This window comes from Bombina bombina, chromosome 2 (assembly GCF_027579735.1).
Source record: "Bombina bombina isolate aBomBom1 chromosome 2, aBomBom1.pri, whole genome shotgun sequence".
In the NCBI taxonomy this organism is placed as follows: Eukaryota; Metazoa; Chordata; class Amphibia; order Anura; family Bombinatoridae; genus Bombina; species Bombina bombina.
The window spans coordinates 894,278,127-894,301,917 of NC_069500.1; the positions used below are offsets into that span (position 1 = coordinate 894,278,127).

The 23,791-nt window shown below is 34.8% G+C and overlaps 1 protein-coding gene across 3 annotated transcripts in view; it reads left to right on the forward strand.

Moving 5' to 3' along the window:
* LOC128649795 (transmembrane protease serine 11C-like) overlaps positions 1-23,791 on the forward strand; it is an 81,809-nt gene that overhangs the window by 3,348 nt on the left and 54,670 nt on the right. For 2 of the 3 annotated variants that reach the window (XM_053703263.1, XM_053703264.1), the window contains exons 2-6: positions 4,781-4,908; positions 8,308-8,453; positions 13,178-13,245; positions 17,310-17,473; positions 20,628-20,666. In XM_053703263.1, the coding sequence (XP_053559238.1) occupies positions 4,803-4,908; positions 8,308-8,453; positions 13,178-13,245; positions 17,310-17,473; positions 20,628-20,666 (523 nt within the window). In that variant the 5' untranslated portion in view covers positions 4,781-4,802. Of the gene's footprint in view, positions 1-4,780; positions 4,909-8,307; positions 8,454-13,177; positions 13,246-17,309; positions 17,474-20,627; positions 20,667-23,791 lie in introns of those variants that run through there. The other variant, XM_053703265.1, reaches the window with a different exon arrangement.

The window sequence follows — 23,791 nt, forward strand, 5'->3', positions numbered from 1 at the left end:
GGAAAACTGAATTAAGTTGAAGTCCCAGTTTAAAAAACAAAGCAAAACAAAAACGTAAACTGCTTTTTCTCAAATTTTGTTAATGGAAGTAAATTGGAAAGTTGTTTAAAATGACATGCTTTAACTGAATCATGAAAGTTTAATTTCTACTTGAGTGTTCCTTTAAAGTTCCATAAAACATGTTGAGTGCCAGTTTAAAAAAACAAAGCAAAACAAAAACGTAAACTGCTTTTTCTCATGTATCAGAGTTTATTTTGAAATGTCATAAGTTAGTTTACTTTTCTTCTCCATACAATCATTTATTTATCATTTATTAAAGGGACAGTCAAGTAAAAAAAAAACTTTCATGATTTAAATAGGGCATGTAATTTTAAACAACTTTCCAATTTACTTTTATTACCAATTTTTCTTTGTTCTCTTGATATTCTTAGTTGAAAGCTAAATCTAGGAGGTTCATAAGCTAATTTCTTAGACCATGAAGGCCACCTCTAATCTGAAAGCATTTTGACAGTTTTTCACCACTAGAGGGCGTTAGTTCATGTGTTTCATATAGATAACATTGAGCTCAGGCATGTGAAGCTCCTAGGAGCAAGCACTGATTGGCTAAAAATGCAAGTCTGTCAAAAGAACTGAAATAAGGGGACAGTTTGCAGAGCCATAAATACAAGGTAATCACAGAGGTAAAATGTATATTATTATAACTGTGTTGGTTATGCAAAATTGGGGAATGGGTAATAAAGGGATTATCTACCTTTTTAAACAACAAAAATTCTGGTATTTACTGTCCCTTTGATGTTAAATGACCTAAACCAAGGTATTAAGCAACTTTTATCTATTATTTAAGTTTTTAAAAAAAGTATTCAATTGCTTTAATGCCACGTTTTAAAGGGATAGTCTAGTCAAAATTAAACTTTCATGATTCAGATAGGGCATACAATTGTAAACAACTTTACAATTTACTTTTATTATCAAATTTGCTTTGTTCCCTTGGTGGTATTTTTGAAAAGCTTAACCTAGCTAGGATCAAACTGATTCCTAAACCGTTGAAAAACGCCTCCTAGCTCAGAGCATTTTGAAAGTTTTTCACAGTTAGACAGTACTTGTTCATGTGTGTCATATAGATAACATTGTGCTCACTCCAGTGGAGTTATTTAGGAGCCTGCACTGATTGGCTAAACTGCATGTCTGTCAAAAGCACTGAGAAAAGGGGGCAGTCTGCAGAGGCTTAGATACAAGCTAATCACAGAGGTAAAAAGTATATAAATATAAATGTGTTGGTTATGCAAAACTAGGGAATGGATAATAAAGGGATTATCTATCTTTTTAAACAAAACAAATTCTGGTGTAGACTGTCCCTTTAAGTTAAAACAGGAAAATCCAATTTCACCTGTGTTGAAATTTGTTATAAAAAAATCTACTACTCATTTGAAGTTCAGACTAAGTGCTATTACATTGTCTTGTTATCTTGCATTTGTTGATTATGCACATCTAATGTGTTGACTGGTCCTTTAAGGAAAATTCTCAAAATAATCTTTGCATTACCTTAAAAAATAAAAAAATATATATATTTTTTAAATTGCATGGGAAAGAGGTGCAGTTTTTACAAAGTCCTAGTAATTTCCATTGTTAACTTAGAAGTTAAATGTATTTGCCTCATATTAATTTACCATTATTTTCACAACTGAATATTAAGAAGTATGAAAACATAGTTTTTAAAATATCCAAATTGTGCTATAACATTATCTAGAAAAATGTAAAATAAATAACATAAATATTTAGGGCCAGATTACAAATGGAGCGTTATTTAGTGCTCCCACTTGCACGCTATCTCTGCTAGAAGTATGTTGTTTGCACGAGTCAGGTAGCGATCATATTACAAGTTTAAAGTAAAAAGTTTTCACTCGTGCTAGCCTAATGCAGACAAACATTTTCAGCACCCTGGATAGCGCTTGCTTATTGGTGGCTACATTTAGCCACCAATCAGCAAGTGCTACCCAGGTTCTGAACCAAAAAATGGGCAGGCTCCTAAGCTTTGCATTCCTGCTTTTCAAATAAAGATAGCAAGAGAACAAAGGAAAATTGATAAGAGGAGTAAATTAGAATGTTGCTTAAAGTGTCAGTAAACTTTAAAAATAATGTTATATAATTCTGCACATAGTGCAGAATTATATAACATTATATTAGCCAAACATTTATAAAACGTAATTTCCCCTATTAATTTAAAAAAAAAAAAACGCTGTTTCACAGACCGGCTCTCTGCTCTCTGCTGAGCTGGTCTGTTATATTTACTCAGCGCATCGGGCCAGCTGTATAGTCACAGCCCGGCCCGACCGCGCCATAAGACTAAGTGCAGCTCGCTCCTGTCCCTTTAAAATTGCATGCTCTATCTAATTCATTAAAGGAAAAAAACTGGGTTTAGCACCCCTTTAAATATGAAATCACATGGCTCAGATGACATAATTTCTTTATGTAAATAGAGGTCTAAGCAAATTACAGGGTTTGGTTCACAACCAAACATTTAAAATTCCATATTTTACATTTTTTAAATACACCCTACATTTATGGAAATAGAGGTTTGAATGAAATATAAAATAATGCTGCTTAGGACAGTATAACCCTTGCTAAAATGTATACCACTTAAGCATATGAGCTGACTCATTCCTGCTTATATTTTTATATATTTTTTTATATACAAGGCAACATATAATAAAGCTAATTTACTCAGCTAGCTACTGAAACTTATGTTTCACCCTTACAGTTAAAAAGCTGCATGGCTACATTTTTAAGAGTTTTTGATGTGTAAAATGTTTACTTCATTATCTGTTTTGCAAGCAAATAACAAGGTTATTTTCTGTTTCTGGCATTTATTTCTTACGCTGGATATATTAGCTCAGAAGCTGCAACTCAAAATATCTTTGAAAATAAAGATATTTTGTCAAAAGGACGAGTAAATACAGTAGATTTGTATAAGTAACAAATTCATGATAAAAAGACAATGCAATAGCACTTAGGGGTAGATTTAACAAATGTCGGACAGACATGATCCGCTGTCGGCATTTAACATTGCAAAAGCATTTCTAGTGAAATGCTTGTGCAATGCTGCCCCCTGCACATTGGCGGCTAATCAGTCGCTAGCAGGGGGTGTCAATCATCCCGATCAAATCTGATCGAGATTATTGCTGTCCGCCACCTCAGAGGTGGCAGACGAGTTAAGGAACAGCAGTCTTAAGACTGCTGCTTCTTAAAGGGACACTGAACCCAAATTTTTTCCTTTCATGATTCAGATAGAGCATGCAATTTTAAGCAACTTTCTAATTTACTTCTATTATCAACTTTTCTTCGTTCTTTTGCTATCTCTATTTGAAAAAGAAGGCATCGAAGCTAAGGAGCCAGCAAATTTTTGGTTTAGAACCATGGACAGCAATTTTTTATTGGTGCTGTCCAATCAGCAAGGACAACCCAGGTTGTTCACCAAAAATGGGCCGGCATCTAAACTTACATTCTTGCTTTTCATAAACATACCAAGAGAATGAAGAAAATTTGTTAATAGGAGTAAATTAGAAAGTTGCTTAAAATTGCACGCTCTATCTAAATCACGAAAGAAAAAAATTGGGTTCAGTGTCCCTTTAACTTACATTTCCGGGAACCTGAATGTTTGCGCAGAATAAGCAGCATCCGCTGCTTCATTAATATACCCCTTAGTCTGAACTTCAAATAAGTAGTAGATCTTTTTCTGACAAATTTCAAAGTTATGTCTATTTCCACTCCTCCTGTATCATGTGACAGCCATCAGCCAATCACAAATGCATACACGTACCATGTGACAGCCATCAGCCAATCACAAATGCATATATTTATATTCTGTGAATTCTTAAACCTGCTCAGTAGGAGCTGGTGACTCAAAAAGTGTAAATGCAAAAAGACTGTGCACATTTTGTTAATGGAAGTAAATTAGAAAGTTGTTTAAAAGTGCATGCTCTATCTGAATCATGAAAGTTTAATTTTGACTTGAGTGTTCTTTTAAAGTTACATAAAACATGTTGAGATATGTGCATATCCTAAAAGGGCTAATTAAGTAAAAAATAGTTTGCATACAAAAAAATGTTTAAAAATTGCTGGCAAGTATTTTAAAATAATTTTCAAAAATAAGCAAAATTAGTTACATAGCCATGCTGTCTGGAGTAGTCTGATCCAATCCCCCTTATCAGTGTTTAGCATCAGAAACACAGGCATTGTATTTCAACTGTGTTCACAGCAGTCTATTTGCTTCTAGGCATGCTCCAGCAGATAAAAAAAAGTCTTGCATGCTACCAAACAATGGTAGATATAGATACAGCCATAGAAGGAATTGTGTGGGGTGAGTTAGAGCTGTACAATTCGGAAACTTAAAAGAAAGGGTTAATGGTGAGGCACTGCAGTATAAATTTGCAGGTAAAGTAATTAAATTCAGTTTTATTATATTTTGTCTCTATACAAACTTGTTGTATGTCCCTTTAACTATTTCTAGGTATTGCCTTGGTAAAGCTTGCAAGTAACTACAAACATTTTGTAAACTACCCACTAATTGAATTTGGCTTTTAAAGACCCACTAGTTTTATTTGGACATAGCTTACATTTTACCTTTACTCAGGAGTTTCACTCTATATAAAAAAATAATAATTTCACAGCTATATTCATTCTTACCATCCTAAAGAAGTTTATGGCACCTAGCTCCTTGTGTATATACTAAAAAAAATGCATATTTTAACATCCTTCAACTACACTGTTTTTCTTTCTTTAGGTAGAGAGATTATACTAAAGCAATGATGTTGTCAACAAGAAACAAAATCACGATAGCTGTTATCACCATTATTCTCCTGCTCATTATTGCAGCTGCTATTTCTGCAACCGTTATTGTTCTTGTTCTTGGTAAGACTATCCTAAATTAATCTCAAATTACTTTTATTTATTCATCTTTTGTTAATAAAGTAAGCAAGGTAGTTATGTTGTTTGCAGGAGCTCCTTTATTTATTCTGTATTCGTTTTTAGATTACTGTATCAAAAAATGCTAATGAGGTCCTCCTGTATCCATTTTTTTTTCTTAAAAGCATAACAGCATATGTAAATATTTTCATGTCTAATGTCTTGGTCTGAGATTATCATTAGTTGTAAAGTAAGATGATCTTAAAAAACAGGAATTATTTGAATAAATAAAATTATAGTGGATGCAAAGGGTTTAGCTGTTTTATTGATGTACACTTAATATTTACAATTTAACTATGATAATTATTCAAGAGAAAGTATCCATTTATTGGTAAGCATACTCAGTTTATACATGGACACAGGTAAATTAAAACTAAACTATAATCCTATTCTTATCTGTATTATTTTTGATCCTCACCTTCATTTATGTTTTTTTATTTCAGACATGCTAAAGCAGTGCTCCATTACCATTATATTTCTCTAGCCCCCTCTGACCTCCCACAACAAAACAATGTTGTTGTTTTTTAGTGAGGTGACATTTTCACCTCTAACCAATAGGCAATCTAGTCATAGGGCACTTATTTAAAAACAAAGGTGCTGTATAGCTAGATTGCCTATTTAGTTTAGACGTTAAACCGTCACCTCAGAAAAAACAACTAGACATGTGCATGGCAAAAAAATTTGGTTCGGATCGATTCGGATTTTTTCGAATTTCGGTTCGGATCGATTCGAATTCGGAAAAATTCGAATCAATTCGGTTCGGATTCGTTTCGGATTCATTTGGATTTCAATAAATTCGGCTGGATTCGGTTCGGAAATTTGGAATTTCGGTAAGTGTTAGGTGGGATGTGCTGTGTATTAGACTAGTATTATGTACTGTATATTAGGTGTAACCCATAGCAGAGTGATATTACCTAATATACTATACAATACTAGTGTAATCCATGGCCATCCGAATCTACCGAATAAATCTGAATAAATCCGAACTAATTTGGATTTATTCGGTAGATTCGGCACTATTTTAATTTGGAAATTCTAATCGATCCGAATCCCGAATTTTACGAATTCGGACGAATTTCCGAATCGATCCGAAACAAATCGCACATTTCTAAAAAAAACATAGTTTTGCTGTGGGCGGCCAGAGGGGGCTATATAAATATAATAATAACGGAGCTAAAGCATTCCTTTAGTGTGTCTGAAAAAAAAAGATGAATGAAGGTAAGGATCAAAATAATATAGATTAAGAATAGGATTATTGTTTATATTTAATTTACCATCACTAATTTTAGATATGTATTATTATGTATTATTATGGTATTTGTTACCACTTTTAGATGTCAGTCAAAGTCCACATAATTTATGGTTACCTGTTAGTATTTTTGTATGTGAGCTGTTTCAAAATATAATAATCTGTTAGTTAATTAATTTAAAAAAATTGCATTGTGTTAGTTAAAGAAAATCCACTTAAATAATATTTACTCTTGAATATTGCTATTATTTTCCAGCAGTAATTAGAAATAGCAGAAAGCTAGGTGCTTTATAGAGTGGGGGGAAACAAACACTTTAAAAACAAAAAAAGGTTTTACTAAATGTATAGTTGTCAAAATAGCTACACATATATAAAGGTAACATCTATTTTAGATGTTATTATAATATGTTTTATTAAAGCTATACAGCTATTTGGTCTTGTATGGAATTTGCACAGTGTAATAGAAAAAACTTAGCTGTATGATCATTTTTGGCAACTTTAAAAAAATCACTAACCAAATAAAGTATTTTGGCTTTATGATGCCCTGTGCACTAACAAAAATCTGCCATGTATAGACCACTTAAAGAATAATCACCCACACCCTAATGGGAATTCATTTGTGCCTACTAGGGGGCAATGAACCATACTCTAGCATATAGTACTTCTACTCTATGTACTTTATATATGCTTTAAATTCTCAATAGCAAAGTGTTTTGTAAATATAACTTTTTGAATATGCTTCAAAACAAACCCAGCTATTTGAGGTGATAAGTTTTGCGCTATCAAAAATGTCTAAATTTAGATTAATGGGACACCATACTACAGATGTAACCAAGAATATATTCATTATACAGCTGGGCCCCATATTGACTAGTCAAGTGATAAAACTTTATATACACTCCTTGTCATCTTAAAAGGACACCAAATACCTCTTGTTTTATCTAAAAAAATGTGTTTGTCCTACACTCCCTAGAGGGGCACATTCTACCTTCTGGGTTGTCTTTAAAATGCTGGTTTATGCAATATGCAGCTTTTTTTGAAGGAAACTTAGGTTACATAACTTGTTTTTTGGCCTCTAGAGAGAGTGGGATAAGCACATTGCTTTTCACATATAGACGTATTTAATGTCCCTTTAAAATTTGTGTCCTGAGGTATTTGCATGTTTTTGTGCTGTCAAGATTAGTTCACATCACTAAATACAAATGGGCTGACAAATTAAGTGTTTAAAAAACTCGTGCCAGGGAACATTGATGTTGAAAATCTGGCCTTGAAGGCATTTTATGAGTAAATAGTTAAGATGGTTTCCTGCTTTTTTTTCTTTATATAATAATTAAGACAAAAAAGCTAAACAAATAACTAAAATAATTGTTTGCCAGAGATTCTATTTCAGTAATTATACAATGTACACAGTTATCCTAAGGACATTATACACTAAACACATTTTATAAGCATTGTTGAGGTAATGTCTTGCCTCCCTCTAGTAATGGGTGCCGGCATGTTGAAATGTAGCTTTCACTGCATTCTAGTGCTGATGTGTTTGCACGTGTGCAGCAACTCTCCTTCATATACCTGCAGTGATACCTATATTCCAAAATGGTGGCACCCATAACTAGAGGGATGGTCATTGAATGCATTTAAGGGCCCATTTATCAAGCTCCGGATAGAGCTTGAGGGCCCGTGTTTCTGGCAAGCCTGCAGGCTCGCCAGAAACAGCAGTTATGAAGCAGCGGTCTAAAGATCGCTGCTCCATAACCTGTCCGCCTGCTCTGAGCAGGCGGACACACATCGCCGAAAAAAAACCTGATCGAGTACGATCGGGTTGATTGACACCTCCCTGCTGGATTGGCCGCGAATCTGCAGGGGTCGGCATTGCACCAGCAGCTCACAAGAGCTGCTGGTGCAATGCTGAATACGGAGAGCATATTACTCTCCGCATTCAGCAAGGTCTGGCGGACCTGATCCGTACTGTCGGATCAGGTCCGACAGACCTTTGATAAATATACCCCTTAGTGTTTATTGTCCCTTAAAATGTATTTTTTTCATAGCTGAAACCAATCACCAGTGCAAAATAACACTACTATTTGTTTTTTTTATAGGTACACCTAATAAGCAAGCATTGAAAAGCACCTCAATTGACTATTACAATGGGTCCTTTAGGATACTTAATTTAAACTACACTGATGATTATAAGGAGAGCAGTAGCACTGGATTTAGAACCCTGTCAACAGAGATTGAAACCCTTGTAAGTAAAATGTTATATATTTCATATTTGTCAGAGACATTAAAGGGGCATTAAACACTTAAGAAATGCTAGATAGAATGTTGCATTTAAAGAAACGATTAGTCTGAAAATAACATGTAGATGTATTTTTTAACCCCTTAATGACAACTGACGTACCAGGTACGTCATGCATTAACAAGCAGTTAATGACAATGGACGTACCTGGTACGTCAGTTGTCTAAGAGAGTGCTGGAAGCGATCGCAATCGCTTCCAGCAGCTCTCAGGGTATTGCAGTGATGCCTCCATATGGAGGCATCCTGCAATACCTTTTTAGAAGACTCCGATGCAGAGAGAGCCACTCTGTGGCCCTCTCTGCACCGGTAGCGATGGTGCCGGTTCGTTGGGGGGTGGGAGCGTAACAGGGAGGCGGGTGGGCGGCCCATCGCTACCCGGCATCCGGTTCCTAGAAGTGCAATGTGCACGCCGGGTGCCGGGAGCGTGCGGGGGGCGCGCGTGCGCGCGCATTAGCTGGCCACTGACACCAATGAGGAGGGAAGAGGGGGGGGAAAGATTTTTTAAAAAATAATATAAAAGGATCTGGGAGGGGGAGGGGGATAGGGGTATTGTGGGGGGCAAAAGAGAAAAAAAATACTTTTGTTTTTGGGGCAAATTGGGTACTGGCAGACAGCTGCCAGTACCCAAGATGGCCACAATTAGATAGGGGGGAGGGTTAGAGAGCTGGGGGGGGGGGGGGGATCATGGAGGTTGGGGCTAAGGCAGGAGTCCATCACAGCTAAAATATTTTATTTTTTTTATAAAAAAAAAAAAAAACTCCTTTTATTTAGTACTGGCAGACTTTCTGCCAGTACTTAAGATGGCGGGGGCATTTGTGGGGTGGGGGAGGGAAGAGAGCTGTTTGGGAGGGATCAGGGGGTGGGATGTGTCAGGTGGGAGGCTGATCTCTACCCTAAAGCTAAAATTAACCCTGCAAGCTCCCTACAACCTACCTAATTAACCCCTTCACTGCTGGGCATAATTTACGTGTGGTGCGCAGCAGCATTTAGCGGCCTTCTAATTACCAAAAAGCAATGCCAAAGCCATACAAGTCTGCTATTTCTGAACAAAGGGGATCCCAAAGAAGCTTTTACAACAATTTGTGCCATAATAGCACAAGCTGTTTGTAAATAATTTCAGTGAGAAACCTAAAATTGTGAAAAATGTAAAGTTTTTTTTTTATTTGCTCACATTTGGCGGTGAAATGGTGGCATAAAATATACCAAAATGTGCCTAGATCAATACTTTGGGTTGTCTTCTAACAAAAAATATATACATGTCAAGGGATATTCAGGTATTCCTGACAGATATCAGGGTTCCAATGTAACTAGCGCTAATTTTGAAAAAAAGTGGTTTGGAAATAGCGAAGTGCTACTTGTATTTATGGCCCTATAACTTGCAAAAAAAGCTAAGAACATGTAAACATTGGGTATTTCTAAACTCAGGACAAAATTTAGAAACTATTTAGCATGGGTGTTTTTTGGTGATTGTAGATGTGTAACAGATTTTGGGGGTCAAAGTTAGAAAAAGTGTGTTTTTTTCCATTTTTTCCTCATATTTTATTATTTTTTTTTGTAGTAAATTATAAGACATGATGAAAATAATGGTATCTTTAGAAAGTCCATTTAATGGCGAGAAAAACGGTATATAATATGTGTGGGTACAGTAAATGAGTAAGAGGAAAATTACAGCTAAACACAAACACCGCAGAAATGTAAAAATAGCCATTGTCATTAAGGGTAAGAAAATTGAAAAATGGTCCGGTCATTAAGGGGTTAAAGTTTTATTAGCTATTTAACTATTGACAAAATAAGTGTAAAGTTTTTGTGTCTATAAAAGCTGCCATGTTGTAACTTACATTACCTTCTCTTCTGTGTCCAATTAGGGACAGTTATAAATAGGTCACTAGAGTGTGCAGCCAATGGCTGTGTGGAATATAACAGTGTTCTGCACTTCCATTTCTAACAGGAACTGAAAAGCTCACAATTTCAGAATGGAATTATAGGAACAGGGGACAAAATAAAAAATGAAAGTATATTGCAAAGTTTTTTTTATATATTCAATCTATCATTTTAGATTACCATCTAAAAGAGTTTAAAGTGAATGCAAAGTCACCACCCCCCGAGAACGCCACACTAATGTGCATAAAAAATAAGTTGAACTTTAATTCATCATTTTCCTTTGACCACTATATTTACGCCAAAAATTAATGTTTTATAAGTTATATCACCCTACGATTCCTCCGCCCGCCATCTTCGCTATTTGATTGACAGGTTAAGAAGTGCTCTTTTCCCAATCATCGATTCCACCACGGGGGGTTCAACCCTGTTTTCAAAACGTCACCGGTTGTTAATGAGCATGCGTTAATCCTGAATGACGTCATAGAATCCTAATGCGCATGCGGGAAAGCCTTAATATTTATCTATGCTTAGATGCGCGTTCACGCTTCCCGCATGCGCACTTTCAAGAAATCAAATACAGCTGCGCTCAATGTATGAATAGTATTCAATGAATGTATTCATTCATTGAATACTATGTATCTAGTCTACGAAATCGGCTGTAAACGCATGCGCATTTGAGGGTGTCCACGGGAGCGTGCTTGAAGTATATGTATAGAGCGGGTGGGACCGCTCTATACGTCACACCAGGGAGAAGAAGGAAGTAACGGCTGGGAGGAGTTTGGGTTCATAACGGAATGAAGTTTGTCAGATAAATATATAAAAAATAGTTTATTTTTCTGGGGGAAAAAAGTGGTGGTTTAACTACTATGTACAAAAGAAAGCAGTTGATGGATTTGTTTACAGGAAAATTGACATTCACTTTAATGTCTCTTTAAGCTGTGGTGCTTCTCTGCTTCAGCTGGATGATTATAGAAGAGGGAGAGTGAGAGTGAGTGTGAGAGTGAGAGAGAGAGAGTGAGAGTGTGAGAGTGAGAGTGAGAGAGAGACTCTAACTGTGTAGCCCATTGAAAAAATCAAGACAAAAAAGATTTGCTGGGATGGTTCTGAATCACTGTACTAACCCTGGCTAATCTTAAAAGCTGTGTACACAAACAGCAGTGCTATGGCTAAAATGGAATCTGCCTAAAATCAGATTGAAGTATAAAGGTGAGGTATTGTGAACAATCATTTGCATATCTTACCCAGAATTGGAAACAATCTCTCTCCCTCCCACTCCCTCTCTCTCTCTTGTATTTCACAGGTTGAATGACAACTAAAAATGTACCAAATCACTGAGACAGCTGTTAAAGGGATATAACAGTGGAAAAAAATATCTAGTGTGTTAGAATAAAAAAATATATTTAATAATATAAGTAAATTTAAATGTTTTTTTTATTTTAATTGTATGCTCTGTCTGAATCATGAACGTTGAACTTTGACTTTCCTCTTCCTTTAGTCCCTTTCCATGAGAGCATACTGGGGTATATACATTATGGGCCAGATTACAAGTGGAGCACTTATTAATGCTCTTGCTCAATCGTTGATTGTGCTAGAAGTAAGCTTTTTGCTCTCGTCGGGTTGCGCTTGTATTATGATTTAAAAGTTAAATGTTTTTGCTCAAGCACTAAACTGACGACCTTTAAAAAGCCGAACTTACAATATCGGGTGCACGTTCACGTATTCCCCCATAGAAGTAAATGGAGGGAAAAAAAAGTTGAAAAAAAACTAACACCCCACTCTTGTGGAAACTCAATCTCATATTTTCATGTGCATTAACCCAACATGAAAATATTAATATTATGTTCTTCATATAGAAGGATATCTTCCATTTATTCATAAATACATATTTCTACATATATCTGATTATATTTTGGTACAATATATATATCTATACCTATATCCTGTATACACATGATTAAATATAGGTCTAGATATATACCGATATATATAGGCATATCTATTTAAAAATACACTGAACATATTCTGCTATGTACAGAACATGGGAATGTGAAATGTTTACAGTAAATACATAGTTAAAACCTTTATTATTTATTATCAATATTGCATAAATATGTTTTTCATGTTTCATCTACTTAACTGCAAAGTGCTCCAATGCTCTTCTATGTATGTCTATATATGTATACATATTTATTTATATGTGTATATATGTCTTTAAATACATACATACACATATAAATACATATGTACACATATAAAGACATATATAAACATACATATCCATCTTTAGAGATGTTTGTATCTCAATCTTAAAGTACCTACACCTGAGCCCTTATAACTTTTGTGTGCAATAATTTTTTGAAAGAAGTTTTATTAGATAGTGTTATTATGAGTGTAACTATACTTTGTAATTCATTTATGATTTGTTTTGTGACACTTTTTAGTTTCGCAAAAACAGTAAACCAGAGCTCTAAAGTCACTGTAATCATTCTAGTATAAATCACGATTGCTTTAGCATTAAGCCAGATGAGCGCAAACCCATATGATAAACCCCTTATCGTTCACACGCAGACATTTGCGCTCCACTCGTAATCTGGCCCTCTATATTTATTTTTCTAAGATGTGTTTTTAATGATATTTATTTTTAGCTTTTTAATATATAATTTAATTCAATAATATTAGGGTTTTTTTGCAGTGTAGCTGTGATATATATTTTTTTGTTTGGTTTGCTCTTTTTGATGTATTTATTTTCATACTGAAATTGAATGAATATTATGTTCTTCTTAATATAGCTTAGAAGCACATTTGAAAATTCTGAACTGAAAAATCAATACAACCGGTCACAAGTGGTCAGCCTAAAGTGAGTAATGCACGGCTTATTTATTTATAATTTGAAAGCCTTTGGTAAAGACTTTTGTAGTAATACTGTTTGTTATTCTATTATATCAAAAGACTATTCAATTAAGTAGAATAGCATAATCTGCAAATGCATAATAAAAAGACAATGCAAAAACACAATGAATTTCAAATGAGTAGTAGATTTTTCCTGACAAATTTCAAAGTAAGTTCACTTTACCTTCCCCCTGCACCATGTGACAGCTATCAGCCAATTACAACATGCATATGCATATATACTGTGGATTATTGCACATGTTTAGTATTATTGCATAACCAACAAATGGATAATAAAAAAATAATGCAAAAAATGCAAAAAAAAAACCTAGTCAAAAAAACCTAGTCAAATTTCAAATTTGCTTCAATATTCTCTCCTCCTACACCATGTGACAGCTGTCAGTCAAACACAGCATGTTCCTTTAACCATAATATAATATATATATATATATATATATATATATATATATATATATATATATATATATACACATATATATATATACATACACACACACACATATACATATATATACACATATCTATATATATATATATTGTATATTATATTATTAAATTAAGTCAATTGTACAATCCATTCTAAATACAAAAATGTGGCAGCGCAAAAAATGGATTGATATAGGGTACACTCTTACCTATAAAATACCACAATTAAAATTCCACAATTAAAAATTTTAAAAAATGATATAAAAACTATTAATTCTCGAATAGTGAAATACTAAAACTATTCTCCCACAAATGATTTTGTTATATTCCTTAATATATGGATATTTACATATCCCAACAGGCAATTCTGTAGGCTAATATAAATCAATTATACATAAATAAATATTTGATACAACATTCAGGATATAAATACCGCAGTTCAACCACATAGGTCTGAATGTGTCCCAGAGTAGACAAAAGTCCAGATGGAATTAATATGGCTTAAATTCTCTTTCAAGGTTTTTTTGCAGCTGATATGCGTGATCTTTCCGTTGCTGCTTGTCTCAGGATCCTACTTGTGTCCAGATCCTCCTCACACACGAACTATAACAAGAAAAAACACAAGCGCATCCGAGAATCACCGTATCTTTCTTTATTAATTTATAAGTAAAGCCATAAAAATACACACTTACAAGATAAGTGCAAATAATATGCACGTAATAATTAAAGCTGTTCTCCACTTCCAGCTAATGCCGTAGTATCCAGTCTTTACAACAAGAGCTATATGTCCGCTCTCCGGTCTTTATCTCACCAGTTCAGTGGCTCAGCTTATCCGGTATTGTTAATATGATTTCACCGGTAATGTATAAATGTCCTCCTTAGTCTTCCATAGGCAAGGCTGGTTAACTCTCCTCCCGAACGCGTTTCATTCACTCTCGGGTGAACTTTCTCAACGGGCTTTGTATGTTGGTCAGCTGTTAGAGGGGTAGCGATTGTGTCGCGATAGAACTCGCAAGAGGGTATTTAAACTGGTTTTAGGTGAATATGAATACATTTCGAACAGCATTGGACTAGGAGGTTTCTGTTTATCAAAAACGCTACCCCTCTTGCTGTTTTAGAGTATGAGGCACTGATAACCTCCCCAAGCCAGTTTGCCTTGATTTTTGAATGTTCAAGTTCGGAGAGGCTCAGATATCAGGAAATCATGAGTAATATGACACTAACCAATGAGAGGTAAACCCGGTAAATTTAAAGCACAGACTAACAGCTGACCAACATACAAAGCCCGTTGAGAAAGTTCACCCGAGAGTGAATGAAACGCGTTCGGGAGGAGAGTTAACCAGCCTTGCCTATGGAGGACTAAGGAGGACATTTATACATTACCTGTGAAATCATATTAACAATACTGGATAAGCTGAGCCACTGAACTGGTGAGATAAAGACCGGGGAGCGGACATATAGCTCTTGCTGTAAAGACTGGATACTACGGCATTAGCTGGAAGTGGAGAACAGCTTTAATTATTACGTGCATATTATTTGCACTTATCTTGTAAGTGTGTATTTTTATGGCTTTACTTATAAATTAATAAAGAAAGATACGGTGATTCTCGGATGCGCTTGTGTTTTTTCTTGTTATAGTTCGTGTGTGAGGAGGATCTGGACACCTTTGGGGGTACCCAACATTTGTGTTTGCACCAGGGCCCTTTGTATTGAGTAGGTCCACTTCTACACTAATGCTTTGATTTGTATGGTGTAGTATCTATGCCACGGGATTTCAGCATTTAGCTGTCCATCAAAGTAAGTAATCTGGTGTCTCTTAAAGGATATATTTATGAATCTTGTTCATCAAGATTCTTAAACATGATACAGATCTGTCATTCAACACCATAAACTTGCTTAATAAAAGGAGAAATGGTTTGTATGTATGTATGTATGTATGTATATATATATATATATATATATATATATATATATATATATATATATATTCATATGTGTTAGGCAGCTATTAGTATACATTTTATAGACTATTATTTACCAAAGAATTATAGTTCAGTTTTTTTTAACCAGATAATATTGGTGATTTTGATTTTTGTGTTTTAGTAGTCTTACTCAAAATGTTACCCTGTGTTATTGTAACTTTTATGTTATGTAACAATGGAATGAAGATAATTTTAAGGGACATTGGTACATTGTGAACAACATTTGACAAATAAGTTTCATTTTGTTGAGCCAGGCAAGACCTGTACATGGGTGATAGAAGTATTTGTCAGTTATGAGAAAATTAAGATAATCTAAATATCTGTGTTTTCCAGTAAGATTTAGGCTACTCATTGTTCATTTATTTAGTAATATCATACCTCAATTAGACAGCATTTTCAGAAAAATGTAGTGCAATCCCACGCTGGCTAAAGCAGCTGACAGCTGAGAGGAACGTTTTTTAAAATGTCTTACCAGTAAAGTGGGTTTTGAAGACAACAACTGACGCCTTTTTAGGGCATCAATATAAATAAATATTTATTTTTAAAAAGTGAGGGCCTCATTGTAGTAACTGTGCATATGCTGCATTAATGGGGGGGGGGTACATTTGCTGTCCTTTAAGCCAATTGAAATAAATCACTGGCGGCCAATCGTCCACTAGCACGGGCTGTCAATCATCCTGATTGTAAAACGTGGCGGATAGGTTAACGAGAAGCGGTCCTATGACCGCTGCTTCTTAAATTCCATTTCAGGCGAGCCTGAAAACGATAGGCCTCCGAAGCAGTATCCCCTGCTTAATAAATGGAGTCTTATGACTTTAATACAATGGGGTAGATTTATTAATGGTTGAGCAGACATGATTCGCTGTAATGAATCATGTCTGCTTGACCTCGCTCAATGCGGACCGCATACTCTGTCAGCATATATCATTGCACAAGCATTTCTAGTGAAATGTTTGTGCAATGCCGCCCCTTCTCACCGGCGAGCATGAAACGATGGGTGTAGAATGCAGCATCCGCTGCTTAAAAGGACATGAAACCCAATTATTTTTATTTCATGATTTAGAAAGACAATGCAATTTTAAGCAACTTTCTAATTTACGTCTATTATCTAATTTGCTTCATTCTCTTGATATCTTTTGTTGAAAAGCATATCTAAATAGGCTCAGTACCTGCTGATTGGTGGCTGCTCATAGATGCCCCATGTGATTGGCTCACCCATGTGCATTGCTATTTCTTCAACAAAGGATATCTAAAGAATGAAGCAAATAAAATAATAGAAGTAAATTGGAATGTTGTTTAAAATGGTATTCTCTATCTGAATCATGAAAGAAACATTTTGGGTTTAGTGCCCCTTTAATAAATCTACCCCCAGGTCTGCATTTACTGTCCCTTTCATATAGACAGCATAACGATGCTGAAGATGAGATGGTAAAATGTTTAATAATTTATGTTTCATATTGTCTGGTAGAGCACAGTAATATTTTAGAATATTTTATTTCTTTGCAGACTAATATTAATTTACCGCTAACGAACATAACAAAATATTATTAAATTGTTTAAAAAGGTACATAATGTCATTATGTCATGCTTGTTGCTTTTGCAGCCCTGGAAGTGTGATACCAACATTTGTTATGCTATTTAACACTGTTAACTCTGCGGGCAGTCGTAGTTTGAAAACTGACTCTGTCCAGAGAATATTTATTGAAAATTTGAAAAATACCACTGGAACGCCTTTTAATATTGATGAGAGTTCTCTTCAAATATCAGGCAAGTATTTCCTTAAAGGGACATATTACTCAAAATTGTACAATTAAGGCAACTGTAAAATCAACACACATCTTCAAAGTATTTTTAAACTTTAACGAATTAAAGCCCAGTATCAAATAATAATCTTAAAACAGGGGCACTTTAATTAATTAAAGTTTACCAAGACGCTTATTTTTTAAAATACTTTACTTTGTGTTATGGTCAGAGAGAAGAGGTGGGATTAAAAAATATCTGAAACTCGAAAGGCTCCAATTCACTTCTATATACAGTATTTCTATATATGTACAGTATATATGCATTTATATGTTTATATGTGTAAATAAATCTGTAAAAACATATATAGTTTCTAGAAAATTTTGCTTAATACAAATGGGTGAGCTGTGTTGAACTTGCCCTTTGTGGAGGTGGTGGATTGATAATAATACAATTGTGCTTTCTAGGGGGGGAAAATAATATATATATATATATATATATATATATATATATATATATATATATATATATATATATAAAACCCTTACAAAGGAATGTGTACAACAGGCAAGCAGGGAAGTTACTTATTTTTTAGTGGCAGGTGAGCTGTGATTTGTTGTGGGTAGGGTAGGGTATTATTCCATTTTGTACGGTTCACATATTTTAAATATCATGACCTGTGTTTAGGAGTGTCTGTAACTACAGTAGCAGAATATTTCTTTGTCTTGGTTTCTTATTGGGAATTCCCTATGGTTCATAAGTTATGAATAACCTAAAATAGATTTTAAATCTGTCAAAAATCACACCATCTTGATCTTCAAAGAACAGAAGCACATATTAGTATAGTGCATTGTTTAAAGGTTAAGTTAAGGTCAGCTAAAAATTGAAGCAGCAGAAGAAAGGTGTTTTACGAGAAAGCTGTAGTTTCTATATAATTTAAATCACAGTAATACATTTCTTAATGGTATTTAAAGCTATCAGACCTCTCAACCATCCCGGATCATGGATTGGGAAGTCTGTCCTCCTTCCCTCTCATAGGTTCTTGACCAGGGCAAATGTCCTGGTTTTTAAGGACTATCCCATACAGAACAGACCAGACTATACCCACATCAAATGTTGGCCCCGCCCCATGTTGGTAGATAATTGTTGTTTATCACTATGTGGGGTCTATTCAGAGAAGAATTAAATGACTTGAAGAAAGATCTCCAAGATGACTATTTTCAAAATGCAATTTGTATGCAAGTGTAAAGTCATCCTTTACAGATTCATTTAGCCCAAGTTGGCACAAGTTAGTTTTTAAAACAAACCCAGCTGACTTACCAGTAGAAATATAGTAAGACAGCTATCCACAAAGCACTGACTTCAAGCCGCATCAACATCTTCTTCTGACTTTGCCATAGTTAGGAATTAAGAATTACAGCAAACCTCAGATGTGAACATATTTAATAAATCGTATATTCATCATTATTATGCCAATGTGGACAGCCAGAGTTAATTATATAAAATTTAAAAAAAAATTATAAGATTTAATCCTCCCATCAATTGCTATAGATATACTGTGATAATTAAATCCATGTAGAGACACCAAACCCCTTATCCAAACCACTTGGGACCAGAAAAGGTTTGTATTTTGGAATAGTTTGGATTTCAGAATATTTGTATATTTGCACTGTAAAATGGAACACCTTCTAGAGAGGATGGGACCAAGTGTAAACAACAATATCTTATGTAATTTAGGCAATATGTACATGTCATAATATAGCTATTACATGCAACCGAAGTGTAGTTTTATATATTTTTTATATTTTTGTGTACATAGTACCATCAATAATATGAAAGTACAGTACTGTAATCAGAAAGGTAATATTTGTTGATTTAAATAAATGTAGACTATTATTTGTATTTTAGAAAATAAAATACAAAACCAAAGACACAGGCACACAAAAATATTAACTGTATGTTGCTGGTCTTTTTATGGGGGTTGCTTTTCTCAATAGGTATTTTAGGAAGCTTGCAGGAGGGAGGGTTGGCCTAATAACAAAGTATTGCCGCTCGCAGCAAGATCCATCCTATTATAAGCAGAAAATCCCTTAATGACCAGAGATGTACAGGGTACGTCGTGGTCATTAGCGGGTTAATTTAAAAGTCTGGATTTTGGAATAATTCTGGATATTGGAATTCCGGATTTGGGAATTTGTACCTATATTAAATACAAATACAATAATAGTATATTAGAAGACTTCAACATTAATTAATTTAAAATTAATTTCATATTATTTTTACTTAATTTATATAATAATTTATTATTTTTGACAATATGACAGTGTGAAGTTTAACTAACCTTACTCAACGCATAAGTCAGTTCACAGGTCCCAAATTTGTAGATAGACCCCATGAAAAACAGCTTGCGGTGCTTCAGAATTCTAATCCACTTCAGGGGTGACCTATTGGAGCCACTTTGCATATTTTCTGATTACCAATCATGCCCCTTATAATAATTGTGTCTAATCATTCCTAAAAAAATAAGTCAATAATGTGCATGGAAAAATGTGCATACACCAATGCATTCCAAAATTCAATTGCTGTAAATAAATTATGAGAATTCACTACATGTATTAAATTAAATGACTATGAAACAGTACTCCTTGTGAGGATGTGACAGGAAGTAATACAATAATAAAAATAATATGTTAAATCCTTTATTAATAATACCTATTAAAAATTGCATAGTGGTTTTTTTTTTTAAACAACAAAACAAACTGGTTTTATAACCTTTTAACAATACAATAAAACTATGATAAAAATATATCATTATTATTACATTTAAAATTATATTAAATTGCAAAATAAAGTTATTTTAAATTAAACTATTATTTTAATATTATTTTTACTAAATTTTAATATATTATTTTGGCTGAAAAACTTATATTAAAATAAAACAATATTATTTTCACTAAATGTTAATATATTATTTTTGCTGAAAATTTTATATTAAAATAAAACAACTTTGCTAAAACAATAACATTCATAAACAACACAAATAACACAAGAAGCAAAAACATTTTTACATAGCAGAGCAGTTATATGTGTGACTTATTATATAACCATCTTTATAATTCTGTAAAATGTAATGACAAAGTGATTATAAATAATAAAATAATATTTTTGCTTTTTCTTATAGCAATATCTGCTGATGCTGCTAATAATCTCATCTCAAATGGTAAGACAATACAATTTTTTTCTTCTAAACACTACTAATTTGTTTAACTATTATTTGTGTGACCTTTGTAGGTATATATTATAATACATTTTAAGAAATACAAATTGCACTTTTTATTTAAAATTATTTTAATATTTTAATGCCAATGTCTTTTTTATTTATTTCATGTCAATGGTTACCCCCAATCATTAGGTTGGACACCAACTGACTACCCTAAGGCTTTAGGGTGGATACTCATAGTCTTTACCCAGACTTTTGTTTAGACATGGGTAGATTATTCTCAAGCTTTAGGTTGGAAATTCACTTGCCACCCTAAAGCTTTAGATTTAACATGCATTGGCTCCCCTTAGGCTTAGGTTAGACACCAGTTGTTTGCACTCAACCTTTGGGTTAAACACACCCTTTTTGTTGGATACCTGTTGTTTACCCTCAGTCACTAGGTTATAAAATTACTGGCTATACCATAGCTAAGCTTTATGTTTGAAATCATTTTGGCTACCCTAGGTTTTAGACCACATATTCTTTACCTACCCCTAGGCTTTATGTTGGGGTCACAAACTGTTACAATGAGATAAACCTGGGCTTTTTATAAAGGCCTCATCTACTCCTACAAATTTGTACGCATCAAGTGTGCTTACTGTGTTAATCAGTGAATATGTTTATAACTTGCTAATGTGAAGTTTATTAAATGGTCCCACAATTGAAACAACATATTGTTACTGTTGGGCAGTGGTGGATGGTAAAGTTTTAAGTTGGTTGGGCAGAATATTCTACTATTTCTGTAAGTTGTTGTTTTTCATTGTTATAATACAGTGACCAGATGTTTATTCAGTAATGTATGTCCTTTTGTTTTAGAATTTAGGTAAAACATAGTTAAAATCATATTAATGATCACATTCATTGGCCTCTAGTTATCAAGCTGTCTACTTTCCTGCATTCGCCAGCCCAATACGCTCGCCTAAGCTCGCCTACCATCGCTGCCGCGGACCTGAATACGCTCGCCAAAGTTATCAAGAAAGCTGTCAAGAAGCCGCGCACCAAGTATGGAGCGATGAGCAGCGGACTGTTGTTAACTGACAGTCATCGATCTCGCTGCTCATCGGCTTCTTCGCAGCTTTCTTGCTAGCCTGTCACTAAGCACCCACACTAAACTATACAGTTTTACCCCCTAAACCGCCGCTCCTGGAGCTCCCCGCACCTAAATAAAGTTATTACCCCCTAAACCGCCGCTCCTGGACCCCGCAGCAACTATAATAAATATATTAACCCCTAAACCGCCGCTCCCGGACCCCGCCGCCACCTACATTATACCTATTAACCCCTAATCTGCCGCCCCCTATACCGCCGCCACCTACATAAAGTTATTAACCCCTATCCAGCGGTTCCAAGACCCCGCCGCAACTAAATAAATATATTAACCCCTAAACCGCCGCACCCGGAGCCCACCGCCACCTACATTACATTTATTAACCCCTATCCTGTCCCCCACTACACCGCCGCCACATACATTAAACTCATTAACCCTTAAACCGCTGCTCCCGGACCCCACCGCAACTAAATTAAATGTTTAACCCCTAAACCGCTGCTCCCGGACCCGCTGCAACTAAATTAAATGTTTAACCCCTAAACCGCCGCTCCCAGACCCCGCCGCCACCTATATTAAACTTATTAACCCCTAAACCTAAGTCTAACACTATCACCCCCTAACTGTAATATTATTTTAATAAATCTAAATAAAACTTACTATTATTAAATAAATTATTCCTATTTAAAAATAAATATTTACCTGTAAAATAAACCCTAAGATAGCTACAATATAATTAATAATTATATTGTAGCTATTTTAGGATTTAATTTTATTTTACAGGCAACTTTGTATTTATTTTAACCAAGTACAATAGCTATTAAATAGTTATTAACTATTTAATAACTACCTAGCTAAAATACCTGTAAAATAAATCCTAACCTAAGTTACAATTAAACCTAACACTACACTATCATTAAATTAATTAAATAAATTAACTACAATTACCTAAAATTAAATTCAATTAAATAAACTAAACTATAGTACAAAAAAAAATGATTACAAGAAGTTTAAACTAATTACACCTAATCTAAGCCCCCTAATAAAATAATAAAACCCCCCAAAATAAAAAAAATGCCCTACCCTATTCTAAATTACAAAGTAATCAGCTCTTTTACCAGCCCTTAAAAGGGCTTTTTGTGGGGCATTGCCCCAAAGTAATCAGCTCTTTTACCTGTAAAAAAAATACAACTCCCCCAACATTAAAACCCACCACCCACATACCCCTACTCTAACCCACCCAAACCCCCCTTAAAAAAAACTAACACTAACCCCCCTGAAGATCTCCCTACCTTGAGTCGTCTTCACTCAGCCGAGCCGAATTCTTCATCCAAGCGGGGCAAGAAGAGGTCCTCCATCCAGCCGAAGTCTTCATCCAAGTGGGGCAGAAGAGGTCCTCCATCCGGTAGAAGTCTTCATCCAAGCGGTGTCTTCTATCTTCATCCAACCGCAGCTCCATCTTGCAGACCTCCGACACGGAACATCCTGCTGGCCCGACGATTACCCAATGAATGAAGGTTCCTTTAAGGGACGCCATCCAAGATGGCGTCCCTCGAATTCCAATTGGCTGATAGGATTCTATCAGCCAATCGGAATTAAGGTAGGAAAAATCCAATTGGTTGATTGAATCAGCCAATCGGATTGAAGTTCAATCCGATTGGCTGATTGGATCAGCCAATAGAATGCGACGTCAATTCTATTGGCTGATCCAATCAGCCAATCGGATTGAACTTCAAGAAGACAACTCAAGGTAGGGAGATCTTCAGGGGGTTAGTGTTAGGTTTTTTTAAGGGGGGTTTGAGTGGGTTAGAGTAGGGGTATGTGGGTGGTGGGTTTTAATGTTGGGGGGGGTTGTATTTTTCTTTAGAGGTAAAAGAGCTGATTACTTTGGGGCAATGCCCCACAAAAAGCCCTTTTAATGGCTGGTAAAAGAGCTGATTACTTTGTAATTTAGAATAGGGTAGGGCATTTTTTTTATTTTGGGGGGCTTTATTATTTTATTAGGGGGCTTAGATTAGGTGTAATTAGTTTAAACTTCTTG